We start from the raw sequence: 12,890 nt of genomic DNA, 5'->3' as shown, positions 1-12,890 counted from the left end.
CCTGTCTGCCCCAGATAACGGCCAGGCAGAGGGCAGCCTTGCTCACCCTGCTGGGCCCTCCTCCCCCAGACCTGCTCCTGCACCCACAAACAGGCAGGGCTTGGCACCTCCGTGTGCCCCCAAATCTTGCTCGACAGCCTCCTGCAGCCGCCACTGCAGGGGTCCAGGGCCTGCCCCACACTCTGTGCCATTCACAGCTCAGTCTGACGGGCAAGCAGGGCCCCTCCATGAGGGCCGGCCCCTGGTGCCTCCTGCACCCGGCACCGCTTCGGGGCCCCAGATGAGTTGGGGTCCCCGTGGGAAGGGCGCCTTCTCTCATGCTCTCTGAGGTTTCACTCTGGCTGTGGACTCCAAACAAGGTGCTCAGTGCGTCCCCGTGTCTACAGCGGCTGAGAGGGGCGGCAGCCAGTGCCCGGGGCGGATAAGCAGACGCACGCGGGAATATTACTGCGCCTTGAACAGGGAGGAAACCCGAAACCCGGGGCAGCCTGGACGAGAGCGGGCAGGGCCGGGGCCAGGGGCTGACCCTGGGTGTGAGCGGCTCGGTCTCACTAGAGGCGCTGTGGAGGTGGGTGGCGGCGAGGGCTGCACAGCAGTGTGAACACGCTTAGCGCCCCTGCACCACACGCAGCAAATTGTACCTTCCGTGTCCGTGAGTACGCGGGGAGGCCGGCGGGCGGTGTCCCGACTCCCGCAGCGGGCAGTTTCCTGGGCCGGGAGTCCCAGCCTCAGGACAGCAAACCACAGAGGCTCCCGGAAGTCCAGCCCCAGGCTCCCTGGGAGCCTCCAGCAGAGCCAATGTCCACAGTCCCAGGGACGCTGTTTACATAAGGCCTCGGTGCGGTCACCGCCCTTGGCTGCCCTGCGGAAACAACCAGGCCACTTCCACGAGGAGATTCATTGTGCAATCCAGACTGCCGGGCAGCGGGGGGGGGGGGGGACACCTGCATCCAAGTCGGAGTTCCTGGTTCACGTCCCAGCTCCTCCGCTTCCGATCCAGCTTCCCGAGAATGCACCTGGGTGGCACAGGTGACGGCTCAGGGAGCTGAACCCCTCCCCCGTGTGGGAGACCCAAATGGGGCCCTGGCTCCTGGCTTCCACGGGGCCCAGCCCTGGCTGTTGTGAGCGTTTGCAGAGCGAACCAGAGACGGTAGCTCTCTCTCTCACACTCTGTTGCTCTGCCTTTCAAATAAAATACATAGTGAACTTTTTCTCCTTCTAAGAATCTTTCTTTGAGTTTCTTTTTGATCCAAGCCGACTGGGGAGACATTTGTGCTTCAGTGGAAAATTCAAGGTTGTCTTTTTCTAGCACAGCTGGGCCGTCCGGCGCTGCAGGAACCGCCCAGCTCCCCTGCTCTGGAAAGTTCTGTAGACAGCAGATAGCAGCCTGGGGGTGCCAGAGAAACCCCAGGGGCAGGCGGCTCTGCGGCCCCACCTCCTCGCCCTGACGGGCCGGCCTCTGTTCTGTGGGCTCTCAGCCGGCCAGGTCCTGACATTTCAACCGTTTCCTCCTGAATACGTTACATAAAATCTTTAACACACTTTCATGTTTAAAAGCATTGTTTATTTTTTTCATTTTATTTGCAAGGTGGGGAGACAGAGAGAGATCTCTCTTCCCATTCACTCCCCAAAGGCACACATAACAGCAGGGCCTGGGCCAGGCAGAAGCCAGAAGCTTGGAACTCCCACATGGGTGGCAGGGACCCCAGCACTTGGCCATCAGTGCCTCCTAGGGTGTGCACGAACAAGGAAGATGGATCGCAAGTGGAAGAGCTGGGACTCGAACCCAGGCACTGCCTCGAGGGGTCCAAGGGTCCCAAGCAGAATCTTAACCCCCCAGCAAGCCAAACACCTGCCCTCTGTGCACTCTTTGAAAACAAAAGTGTTACAAAAATATCAATCTTCTGTTTAAATAGCACAATAGTTATTAAATAGCACTTTGTTACAACTCTCCATTTTTCTCAGCATCTTGCAGCTTCTACTATTCATTCATGAAACCACCAGCTCCTCAGGCACAAAAAGAGGTAGAAAGACTGAACAAGGGGCTCGCCTTGCTCTGGGGTGCACAGCCAAGCCGCCCCCCCAGAGGTGCTGGAAGCTGCCTCAGACCAGAGGGGTGCCCAGGCGGCTGTCTGCTTAGGGTGCACCTGCTGGAGGATCCACAGGATAGGGGCCAAATCAGGGGTCCCCAGAGACCAGCGAGGGCCTGGCTGCCAGGAGAGTCGGGAACTCTGAGGCGGCAGCTGGCGGCCCAGCAGTGACAGTGCCCACAGGGTCACCACAGAGGGATGCCAGGGTCCCGCGGAACAGAGCGCGTGAGTGACGAAGCCGTTGCTGTCAAGGGTGCCACTCATAGCTGACGGTCACGCCAGCCTTGTAAGGGGGTCGGGATCATCGCCCCTGGGGACGGGAGGCGGAGGTGCAGAGAGAGGACAAGCCTAGCCCTGACCCAGCCTGCTCTGGGCCCCGGCACCTGCCCCATCCCCGTGTGCCAGCGCCCTGTATTCTGCATCCTCCTGGCTCTCACATCTGAGACCGGAGCCACCCTGGCACTTTTCCTGGGGACCTCAGCTCCCAGAGGCTGCGGGCGCCAGCTCTGGGAGGGAGGGAGGGTCTGGTGAGTCACGGACTAAAGGGCCTCGTGGGTGGGGCTCAGGTCCACCCTCTGGGCCTGTCCGAACACCAGGAAGCTGCACAGCCCCAGGTTGCTGATGGCAGCCACCAGGTGGAACAGGCTGGTCCAGGAGCCTGTGGTCTCTATCAGGTAGCCGCTCAGGTACACGCCTACGACACCTGGACCCAAAAGAGGCCGGACTGAGTGCCCTGGACAGTCCCAGTCCCCGTTCCAAGTGGACAGAAGCCTCCGTGCTCTCTGAGGCCGAGTCCAGGTGTCTGGGCCGCAGGGCCAAGGTCGGGGCCAGGATCCCACTGGGGGGTCTTGGAGGACAGAGACCTCACGGCCATCCATGACATGGCCCCCGTGGACCCTACCCCAGCTCATGTCCCTCCCAGGGGCCTGGGCCAGAGAATGAGCCCGGGGGGTCTCGCGGGTCTGGACTCCTGGATTCGACTCACACTGTCCACTGTGAGCTTCAATAGGCATCCTGGAAGGCTTCTCTGTTCTCCCCCTGGGCCAGCTCTGGGACCCTTCTGAGGGGCCCCCACCCCACCCTGCAGGACCAGCCCCAGTCCCCGCTTGTCACCCGGTGGACATAGGGACCCGCTCCTCACCTGCCAAGGCCCCGGCTGTGTTGGCCACACCTGTTAACAGGCCAGATGGAGAACAGGAGGGTCAGAGAGCGGGGCTGAGCTCCTGGGGTCCGGGTGGGGTGGGATGGGGGGATGGGAGGGCGAGGCTGGAGGGAGCAGCGACCTCACCAAAGAGGAAGCCGGCGCAGGATGGGGCCAGGTCCTGGATGTTCACGGAGATGCCGCTGTGGGAAACCGGAGAGGAGGCTGAGTGGCTGTGGGGCCCGGTTGCCACCCCTGGAGCCACGGGGCAGGAAGCGAGGAGGCAGTAGGGCCCCACGTGCCCCTGAGCTGTGTCCCGGCCCCCATCCTCATGGCAGGTGTGGCCCGGGTTGCTGCTCCTGAGCCAAACTCAGGATGGAAAAGTGCCAGGGCCGCCGGCATGGATGCCGTGACCACAGAGGGTGACACTGATGCTGACCGCCAGGACAGCTGCCCACGACGCCCACCGGGAGGGACACGAAGCCAGGGGGAGGAGGCGCTCACTCCCGGCTCTTCAGGTAGCAGAGCCACTATCCAGTGATGAGTGCCACCCGCATCGTGCATGGCCCGGTTCCACGGCAGCCGGCTGCCCAGAGCCATCCCCACCCTCGAGCCAGGATGAGCCTGGGGCACCTGGGCAGCCGGCCCTCACCTGTGGTTGAAGGTCTGGAGGCCGATGGAGGCTGAGGCAAAGACCACAGACTTGAGAAAGCTGGAGCTGTGCCCCACACACAGGGCGAAAATGCTCGACAGGCCGAGGCCCATCACCTGGGGAGGGGACCGGGACAGGCCAGCACTCAGCCGGGTGTGCCACCCAAAACCCCTCCTGAGCCGGGACGCCCAGCTGTCGGCGAGGCCCCACCAGAGGCGCCGGGGCATCCCTGGCAGCACCTCAGCCAGGCGGCTTCCAGTCCAGGGCTGGGTGCTGGGCCCCGCGTTCCCAGGAGTCAGGACCGGGGACAAAACCTGTGGTTCCGTCTGTCCAGAGAGAACCCTACCTGCATGAACTTGCGCACAGTGATGGTTCTGTAACCTGGGAGGGGAGGGAGATGGAGAATTGGGTGCCCCCAGCCAAGAGCCCGGAGCCACCAGCACAGCTGCAGAGGGGACACGGGGACCAGGGACAGGGTGGCCCAGGCACCAGGAGACTGCGCCCTCTCACTGCTCCCAGCCCCCACCCTCTAGTGGGAAGCAGGCCTGGCTCGGGGCAGCCCCAGTGTGGCGCACCCTGGCTGGTTCTGAAGGGCGGGGGCAGGCAGTCCTGGGGCTCTGGGGCTGCACCCAGAAGAGGAGGCGCCCAGCCCGGGGCTCACCTTGGCTGATGAGGCGATCAGCCAGAAAACCGCTGAGCAGACTGGTGGGAGCCGCCACCAGCCAGGGCACCACATTGAAGACCCAGCCCTGCAAGGGGGAGCGAGACCTCAGAGGGGGCATCGGAAGCACAGGCTGGGCGGATGCCCCCACCCAGGAGGGCTCTTCCCACCCACGGGCTGGACCCTGAGGTCAAGGAGCCCCGGGAGGCGGTGTAGCCACTAGCCTAGCACCACCCTGGCCAAATGCTGGGCCCGTGGGAGGTCACCCACACTGCCCCACACGGGGCTTGCTCTGCCTGGGGTCACACAGTTCAGGGACCTGGTCACTGGGCAGAGGTGGACACAGGCCAAGGCAGGGGACCCCCTGGCTCCTGCTCAGGGGTCGCGGTAGCCAGCCAGGCCCTGCAGGTGAACCACGGCTGTGCAGGGAAACCTTCAGCCACAGCGAGGAGCAGGCTTTGGGCCTCAGAACCTGACATCTGCCTCCAACCGTGGACACTGACACCTCAGGGCCAGGAGCCTGAACTGGGACCCCATCCACTGCACGCAGGACCCTCGGTGTCCAAGGGGATGGGTCTGGTTCAGCCCACGCGAGCCCTCGGCCAGGGCGACTCACCTTGGAGTGGGGGAAGGTCTCTTGGAAGAAGGTGGGCAGCCAGGAGAGGAGGATGAAGAAGGAGCAGGCTGAGGAGAGCTGGGAGAGGACCGCTGCCCTGCGGGTGCCGGGCTGGTGATGGGTCTGCCGGGGGCCCCACCTCCTCTCCCCAAGGGCCAAAGCCACCGCCGCTCCTGCCCTGAGCCCCAGCCCCGGCCTGCTCGGGCCAGCCAGGGGCCAGCCAGGTCTGTGTCCCGCGGTGGCCGTCCCTGCCCGTGCTCTGCCCGCCCAGCCCACGAGGCTCACCACACCGAAGGCTTGCGGAAGAGCTGTCTCCAGGGCACTTTGGACGGCCTGGCTGCTGGCGGGCCGCCCAGGGCCCCGCAGTCTGAGGAAACAAGTGGGTATCAGTGGATACAAAGTAGCAGGGTCCTGCTCCTGCCCCACCACTGTGGCCGCATGGGCTCCCAGCGGGACTTGTGTCCTGCTCAGACTCTGGTCTGAAGGGCTCCTCTGGGGCCTCCAGGACCCTGCAGGGCCGTGCCGCCCCCTGGACACTCGGCAGCTGCCGGGAGGGGGGAGGCCCCGGGCCCGCCCACCGGCCCGCGGTTACCTTTTCCACTCAGCAGGTACCTGTACACGTAACCCACCCAGAGCAAGGTGAGGCCTCCGGAGAAGTAGAAGACACTCTGCCAGCCGTACCAGTCCAGCAGCAGGGAGCCCACGGCCCCAGTTACCAGCGTCCTGGAGGGCAGAGGAGAGCGTAGCCGTGGCCGTGGCTGCACCCCACAGCTCAGGAGATGGCCGAGAACGCCCACCCGGCGGCAGCATGGCGAGGGCGGGGAGGTCGGGCATGGGGCAAGTGGGCTTGTGAGGAGCCACGCGCGGGGCGTGGCTCAGGGACCGACACTGGGGCGCCCGTGTGGCTTCTCACTTCCTGCTTCCAGACCTTCAAGTTGTGCTGCAACCTGTCATGTCCTTTTTCTTCACTGATCCGAGAGGATAAACTTCCAAACAGAGCGCTAAGTGTTGCAACAGCGGCGCCAGAGCCAAAGCCCCAACCCCACGGTGTCCGATGACCCCTCCCAGCAGGGCCACCCCGCCCACATGCCGCTGCCCTGGCCCCAGAGGGAGCCTCACTGCCGCGGTGCTGGGGCTCGCTGCTGCCCGGGGGCGGAGCCAGCACCTGGGCCGCAGGGTGGTTCTCTCTAAGCCCCCCCCACCACCCCCGGGCCCCTTCATCAGCAGATTTACCCATCTAAACAGTGGTTCACCGGGCACCTGTATTTTGCTTGCTGAACCGGGGTCACCGTGGCCCTGCGGGGCTGCTCCCACACACCCCACTCCTGTCTGTTCCCCTGAACTGGGCTCTCCCTGAACCTCAGCAACACAACATAGCAGCCCTGTGGCAGCCGGGGAGCCCTTCTCCCCCAGGCCCTGCGACACAGACCGTGGAAGGGCCCAGAGCTCCCTGCGGTGGGGGTGGGGTGCAGAAAGGCGAGGCTGCGGGGCGCAGGGCTTTGGCGTCCAGGGTGGGCGGAGAGAAGGCGCCCTCCAGGCTCGAGCTCAGGCTGCAGCCCGCCCGGCCCCTGCCTGCTGCCCCGACTCTCATGTGGAACAGCCGCAGAGGGAGGGGACAGCACCTGACTCCAGCAGTGTAGAGGGACAAGGCCAAGGCCCCAGTGCCCCAGGAGGGCAGAGGGAAACGCTTCGCACAGGCCCAGAAAGCGGGGTGCAGCCAGTGCGCAGGCTGGCACAGCCCCAGGCGCCCCGAGGGCCCGGAGTCTGGGACTCACCCGAGCTGGGAGCCGGCGCCCACCGTGCTGTAGGTGAAGGCCCGCTCGCTCTCCCGCACCTTCTGGGCCAACAGGCTGGTCAGGGCGGGGAAGTAGACCCCTGGAACAGCAGAGGGCAGCACTGGGCTTGCGTCACCGCCCACCTGGAGGGCAGGCCCACGCGCAAGCAGCCGCCCTGTGTCCCGCGGGATGCTCGGTCATTCATTCATTCATTCATTCGTTCATTCACCCTGCCTCCCCTGGCGGGACAGACTTCCGTGTCCCAGCTGCCTCTCTGAGGACTGCCCGCAGGGCAGCCCCCCTGGACAGACGGCTTCCTCCTCTGGGCTGGGGAGGAGGGGCTAAGTGACACAGGCCTGAACCTGGTGAGTGAGGGCGAGCAGGAGAGGGAAGAGGCCTGGGCAGGCTCAGGACGTAGAGGAGGGAAGTCCCCCACTCCCCCCAACATGGTGGCTCAGGACGGCAGGGCACGGTCGGCCGATGGGGGGGTGAGGATCGCTCAGGACACTGGGGGAGGTAGGCAGGACCCAGTGAGTGCTAGACAAGAGCCGCTTCCCCACGGGACCCCGGCCCAGCAGGGACTGGCCCCTTTCCTCCCTGTCACTCAGCAACTTCAAGGTCCCGCTGTCAGAGGCACCATCAGCGTCGGCACCTCAGGTGAGACCAGGTGACCCTCTCAGCCAGGACGTGCACTGAGCTATGAAGCCAGGTCAGTTTACCACAGGGGGCCCATCTGGTCATCTGTGCAGGCAGCACGTACCTACAGGAGCACACGCACCCCCATGCACACGCATGCACGCCCACGGCTCACCCCACACACACATGTGCACCAGCACACATACATATGAACGCGTGTATAGGCACATGCAGGCACACAACCCGTGCACGTGTTCCTGTGTGCACACGTGGGCACATGCGTGCACACAGCCCACCTGCAGGCACGCCCAAGTGCACAGTGCAGCTGCAGGAACACACATGGGCACCAGCACACATACATGTGAACACGTGTACACAACCCGTGCACGTGCATGTATACCTTGCACACACATGGGCACCTGCGCACAGGCACAGGCACACATTCCCTCTGCCGAGCAGACAGAATTAAATGCCAGCGCGTGCAGGAGGCTGGCCTAAGGCTTCCCTTACCTTGCAGCAGGCCCGTGAGGACACGCGAGAAGGTTATGAAGACCAGGTGGGCGCTGCCGAGACGGCTGAGCAGCGGGGTGGCGGCTGTGAGGCAGCCCCAGGCGGAGGCCGACAGCAAGATGACCTTCTCCCCCCCGATGCTGGAGGCGACACAAGGAGGAGGACCTGGGAGCGGCCGTGCAGGCCGGGCACCGCGTGACCCACGCTGCGGGCGCGCCGGGGCTGCCTGTCCGTCTACCCTGCAGGTCCTGGCCGGCGCTCACAGCTGCCTCTGGGGTGCCGGGGCCTCGTGCTGACGCAGGTCTGCCCGGGCTACGCCTCGCTTTCCCCGGCCAGGGGTTACTTCTCCCCACGTTTGTTCCACAGGCTCCTTCCCCTGCCTCCCGCCGAGTGTGGGCTGAGAAGCCGGCATGGGCGAGGCGGCTTACCGGTCCCCGAGGTGGCCGCCTGCCACCTGCGTGAAGCAGTAGCCCCAGAAGAAGCTGCTGAGGACGATGCCGGCCTCCTTCTTGTTCCAGCCAAAGTCCTGGCTCATGGTGGCAGCGCAGATGGACAGGCTGGCGCGGGCGCAGTACAGCAGGCAGGTGCCCAGCAGCAGGGCCCCTGTCCAGGCCTGGCACTCGGGCCTGCAGGGGAGCACAGCGGAGTCAGCCTTGCAGAGGCCCCTGGGGGCTGGGGGCTGGGGGCTGGGTGCTGGGGACGCACACACGTTGGAGGGACTGGGAATCGCAAGGCTTTTTGCAGGACAACTTGGCGAGTTGCAAACGTCTACACAAACCTACCTACCCACTGACTCCTGGGAGGACATAGGCAGGTAGTGGGGCATGTAAAATACACCAGGGAGCGTCCACGTGTGGCCAGTGTGAGGCCAGCAGTGTGGACCCTGGCCAGAGAGGAACCCCCAGACAAGCCCCAGCAGTGGACACACCCGGGACACCTGCTCTGTCTTCCGAGAAGCTGCCATGGCCCAGCGAACCCCTGGAGGTATGACGACAAATGCCGCGTGGGGCCTGGGGTGGGGTCCCGGGGCAGAACGAGGACATCTGGGGAAGCTGAGGGAATCAGAACAGCACGTGGGCCCAGCTCATGGCGACCCGTGACCATCAGTCCATGGGCATCCACGCATCCGCTGTGTGAGCGGGAGTGCGATGGGGACCACTCGGGGGCGCCCTTGCTGCCCTCACAAAGATGCCGTAAACCCAGCACCGCTCTAAAACACAGGACTTGACATTTTTTATGGGGCCAGTGTTGTGGCATAGTGGGTAAAGCTGCCACCTGCCATGCCAGCATCCCCTATGGGTGCCAGTTCCAGTCCCAGCTACTCCACTTCTGATCCAGCTCCCTGCTAATGGCCTGGAAAAGCAGTGGAAGATGGACCAAATACTTGGGCCCTGCAACCACAGGAGACCCGGAAGAAGCTCCTGGCTCCTGGCTTTGGATCGGTCCAGCTCCAGCCTTTGTAGTCATCTGGGGAGTGAACCAGCAGGTGGAAGATTCTCTCTCTTTCTCTTTCTCTCTCTGACTCTCTCTGTCTCTCTGTCCCTCAAATAAATAAATAAAATTCTTTTTTTTTTTTTTTTGACAGGCAGAGTGGATAGTGAAAGAGAGAGACAGAGAAAGGTCTTCCTTTTTTGCCGTTGGTTCACCCTCCAATGGCCGTTGCGGCCCGTGCATCGTGCTGATCCAAAGCCAGGAGCCAGGTGCTTCTCCTGGTCTCCCATGCAGGTGCAGGGCCCAAGCACTTGGGCCATCCTCCACTGCCTTCCGGGGCCACAGCAGAGAGCTGGCCTGGAAAAGGGGCAACCAGGATAGAATCCGGCGCCCCAACCGGGACTAGAACCCGGTGTGCTGGCGCCGCAAGGTGGAGGATTAGCCTGTTAAGCCACAGCGCCGGCATAAATAAAATTCTTAAAAAAAAAAAAAAAAAAAAAAAAAGAGTTAGCGGAGCCACTCAGAAGCTGGGACAGTGACCGCATGGCAGGTGTCAGTGAGGCCATGAGTGCTGCAGGCCCCGTCTCTCGGGGCTGAGGTCAGAACTCTGGTTTTCTGCACAGGATTAGAAAACACTGCAGGGGTGGGGAGGGGAGGGGCTCTGTGAACCCCGGGCGCGGCAGTCACAGGGGAAGTTGCAAACCCGCTGGCCAACGGCGTGCTCAGCGGTTCTGTTCTCCGGTGCCCCCTCACGGCCTGTGGACCCCTGGGGGCTGCACTCTGGGGCTGGGGTTGAGCTGCCCAGACTCGGTTACCTGAGTCTTGGTCGGGGAGTCCATCCAGGGGACCCTACAAAGTGTTGGCTGGTGAGGGCCCCCCACGGGGCACCCCTACCACTGTGGAGTCCTCTGAGCAAACAGGGCGGCTGGGTTGCCAGAGCACGCCGCCCACCATGCTGCCTTGGCCCTGCCGGCCCCGCGGGCGAGCCCCCCACCCATGCACAGAAGTTTGGTTTTCGCTGACGATGCAGGAGGGCTGTGGCAGGTGTGGGAGCAAGGTTCCGGCCCCACTCAGGTCATATGGTCCAGAGGTGCCTTTTAAAACTTTTATTCCTTTCTGTGCTCAAAGTGGCAAGGGGCCAGCTGTGCCCAGAAGGGATCTGGACCCACCCAGCATGCTGCCTGCCCTCCCTCCCCTGGGCAGACACAGTGGCTGGGCCGTCTGCTCCCTGGGTGAGGCGGGGTTGGTGGGGGCAGACGCCTGCGGGAAACCAGTGCACAGCTGAGCGCAGGGACCCATCCACAGCCAGGCGATCTGTGTGCCCTCAGCGGGAGGCGCTGGCACGAGACCGGGAGTGTGCAACTGGGCACAGGGACCCACCCACAGCCAGGCGATCTGTGTGCCCTCAGCGGGAGGCGCTGGCACGGGGCCGGGAGCTGTCTGCTTCCTCCTTGTCCTCACAGTTGGGGCTGCCTGAGCGTCCCTGAGATGGGCAGGACAAGGAAGTCTGGGAAGGTGGCCCAAGGTGACCGCCTGCAGGCGAGTTAGGACCCAAGGCCTAGAACCCTCCACCCTGCCGGGAGGCACCAGAGAGCCGAGGGCAGGGTCCCTTGGGAAATGCCACCACTTGGCCCTCAGCTCCCCCCGCCCCCTGCCCAGCGGATTGCTTCCTGTGAACAGTCTAGAGGCCCCGTTCTCTGCAGAGGGCCCTGTGCAGACCCATCCACGCCTGAACAGGTGGGGGTCACGTGGAGCCTGGGCTCAGAAAAGGGAAGTGTGCCCCAGGGGCCAGGAGCACGGGGCACCCGGCCCCCAGATTCCGCCCACCGCCCACCGCCGCCGAGACCAGTGGAGGCCGCGGCCCTGCAGGCAGAGGCACCGGCCTCTCTCTCTTGCTCACATGAAGGCCCCCTTGCCCAGGGCTGTGAAGTGGCCGGGCTGCAGGTGGTGGGGACAGAAGCTCTCAATGTTGTCCAGGTCCTGGGACCCCCGCCCTGGGAGCTGCGGGGAGCAAGGCTGCCCAGGCAGGCAGCCTGGACTCACGTGGGGGTGGGGAGGCGGGGGGCGGGCGGCAGCTCTCCCCTCTAATTGGCACCTGGTCGGAGACAGGGCAGTGATTTGGGCTCTCACTGTGCTCTCCACCTCCCTCCCCTGCTTCCTCTAACCATCAGCCCCCTCCCCCTGCCCAGCCACACCAGCCTTTGGGGGGGCAGCTCGTCCCCTCAGCCAGGGCTGGTCCTGGGGACCAGCCTTGGTGGTGGGGCTCACTCTGGGCGCAGCACACAGACCCAAGGGGGGCTGGGGGACACGCACTCGGACCCTGCATAGCAGCCACCATCTCACCCTGGGTTCTGGGCTAGCCCCTTCCTGGGCAGTGGCTGTGGAAAGAGCATGGACAGGTAGGTGACAGGCCCGGCGTGGCCCCTCCCCTCCCCCCCTTCTGGAGGGGGTGGCCCTCATTACGCGGTCACTTGGGCCCTGTACCGGCTCCGCACCGCCCAGGGTCTACCTATGGTGACCCAGAGCTGCTAACATTGCCCCCAGCCGACCCCTCCGGGTGCTCCCTGCTCCCCCAGCCAGGCCTGAAGGATGCGGCCCTGTCTGCCAGACCCTCAGGACAGCAGCTGGGAGGAGGGTTCGGGGCCCTCTCAGCCAGGTCCTAGGACTGAAGGGTCCCACGGCTCCTGCTTCCTCCCAGGGCTGGGCCGCCCCAGACAGGGAGGGTGGCTGCTGTGGAGGTGCTGAGCCCCCTGTCAGCAGAGCCCTCGCGGGCCAGCGCTGCCCACCCAGCGAGCCCCAGCCGCTCCCTCCCCAAGCGAAAAGCCACCTGGACCACCGGGCCTCCTCAGCCATGTCCCTGCGGGCCTCGTCCTGCGGCTGCATCGAGCTCACGGCGCGGGGACAGCGTGGCCGGCTGTGTCCCAGTGCCCTCGGGCCCTCCTGCCTCCCGCCCACCCGGGCAGCACCGCCCAAGTCCACGTGTCAGTCCCAGCTGCGCTTCCGTCTTGCACTCCCAGGAGCGTCGCCCCCAGACGGCCAGGGGGCGTGGTGCACTGCAGGGCCCCGCCCCCACCCCGCCCACGTCTGGAGCAGCCGGGCCAGAGCTTTCCCCGCTGCCCCACAGGGAGGACACCCATGGGCCCTGAGGGGCCAGTGCTCCCCCGGCAGCCGCAGCCCAGGCAGGTGGGAGGGGGGCTGGTGGGGGCTGCCATCCGCCCACTACAAACTGAGCGCGGCAACGCCCCATCCCAGGGCACGGGCTGCTCAATCAAATGCAAGGTAGCTCATTTTGTTTAAATGGAGTTGGAGGGACCAAGCTCCACACCGGGAACCTGCCTGGGCCTGGGCGAGGACGGGGGGGGGGGGGGCCCCAAGAGC

General features: G+C 64.8%; 1 protein-coding gene across 3 annotated transcripts; it reads right to left on the bottom strand.

Annotated features, from left to right (window-relative positions):
- Positions 1-950: 950 nt before the first annotated feature.
- On the bottom strand, positions 951-12,426 carry SLC17A9 (solute carrier family 17 member 9). Of its 3 annotated transcripts, none has more exons than XM_062204465.1 (13): positions 12,340-12,426; positions 8,510-8,707; positions 8,082-8,221; positions 6,936-7,035; positions 5,753-5,883; positions 5,446-5,527; positions 5,161-5,257; positions 4,545-4,632; positions 4,230-4,264; positions 3,884-3,999; positions 3,379-3,434; positions 3,232-3,261; positions 951-1,016 (listed from the first exon to the last, which is right to left on the bottom strand). In XM_062204465.1, exons 1-13 carry the CDS (start codon positions 12,393-12,395, stop codon positions 970-972), a joined length of 1,176 nt encoding a protein of 391 aa, XP_062060449.1. In that variant the 5' UTR covers positions 12,396-12,426; the 3' UTR covers positions 951-969. The 3 variants fall into 3 exon arrangements, with proteins under 3 accessions (XP_062060449.1, XP_062060448.1, XP_062060447.1); XM_062204464.1 differs by lacking the exon at positions 951-1,016 and adding an exon at positions 1,510-2,793 and having other exon boundaries at positions 5,790-5,883; positions 8,082-8,246; XM_062204463.1 differs by lacking the exon at positions 951-1,016 and adding an exon at positions 1,510-2,793.
- Between the last annotated feature and the right edge of the window lie 464 nt (positions 12,427-12,890).

The sequence above is a fragment of the Lepus europaeus genome, chromosome 10 (genome assembly GCF_033115175.1).
Source record: "Lepus europaeus isolate LE1 chromosome 10, mLepTim1.pri, whole genome shotgun sequence".
NCBI classification, from domain to species: domain Eukaryota; kingdom Metazoa; phylum Chordata; class Mammalia; order Lagomorpha; family Leporidae; genus Lepus; species Lepus europaeus.
The sequence above is the reverse complement of the archived record's forward strand: the minus strand, read 5'-3'. Positions and strand labels throughout refer to the sequence as shown.

Coding starts and splice junctions, on each gene's coding strand:
- SLC17A9 (XM_062204463.1), bottom strand. CDS start 12,395: ATGCAGCCGCAGGACGAGGCCCGCAGGGACATGGCTGAGGAGGCCCGG. Junction 8,708..12,339: donor GAGGAGGCCCGGTGGTCCAG/GTGGCTTTTCGC, acceptor GCTCCCCTGCAG/GCCCGAGTGCCAGGCCTGGA. Junction 4,633..5,160: donor AGACCTTCCCCCACTCCAAG/GTGAGTCGCCCT, acceptor TCCCCCTTGCAG/GGCTGGGTCTTCAATGTGGT.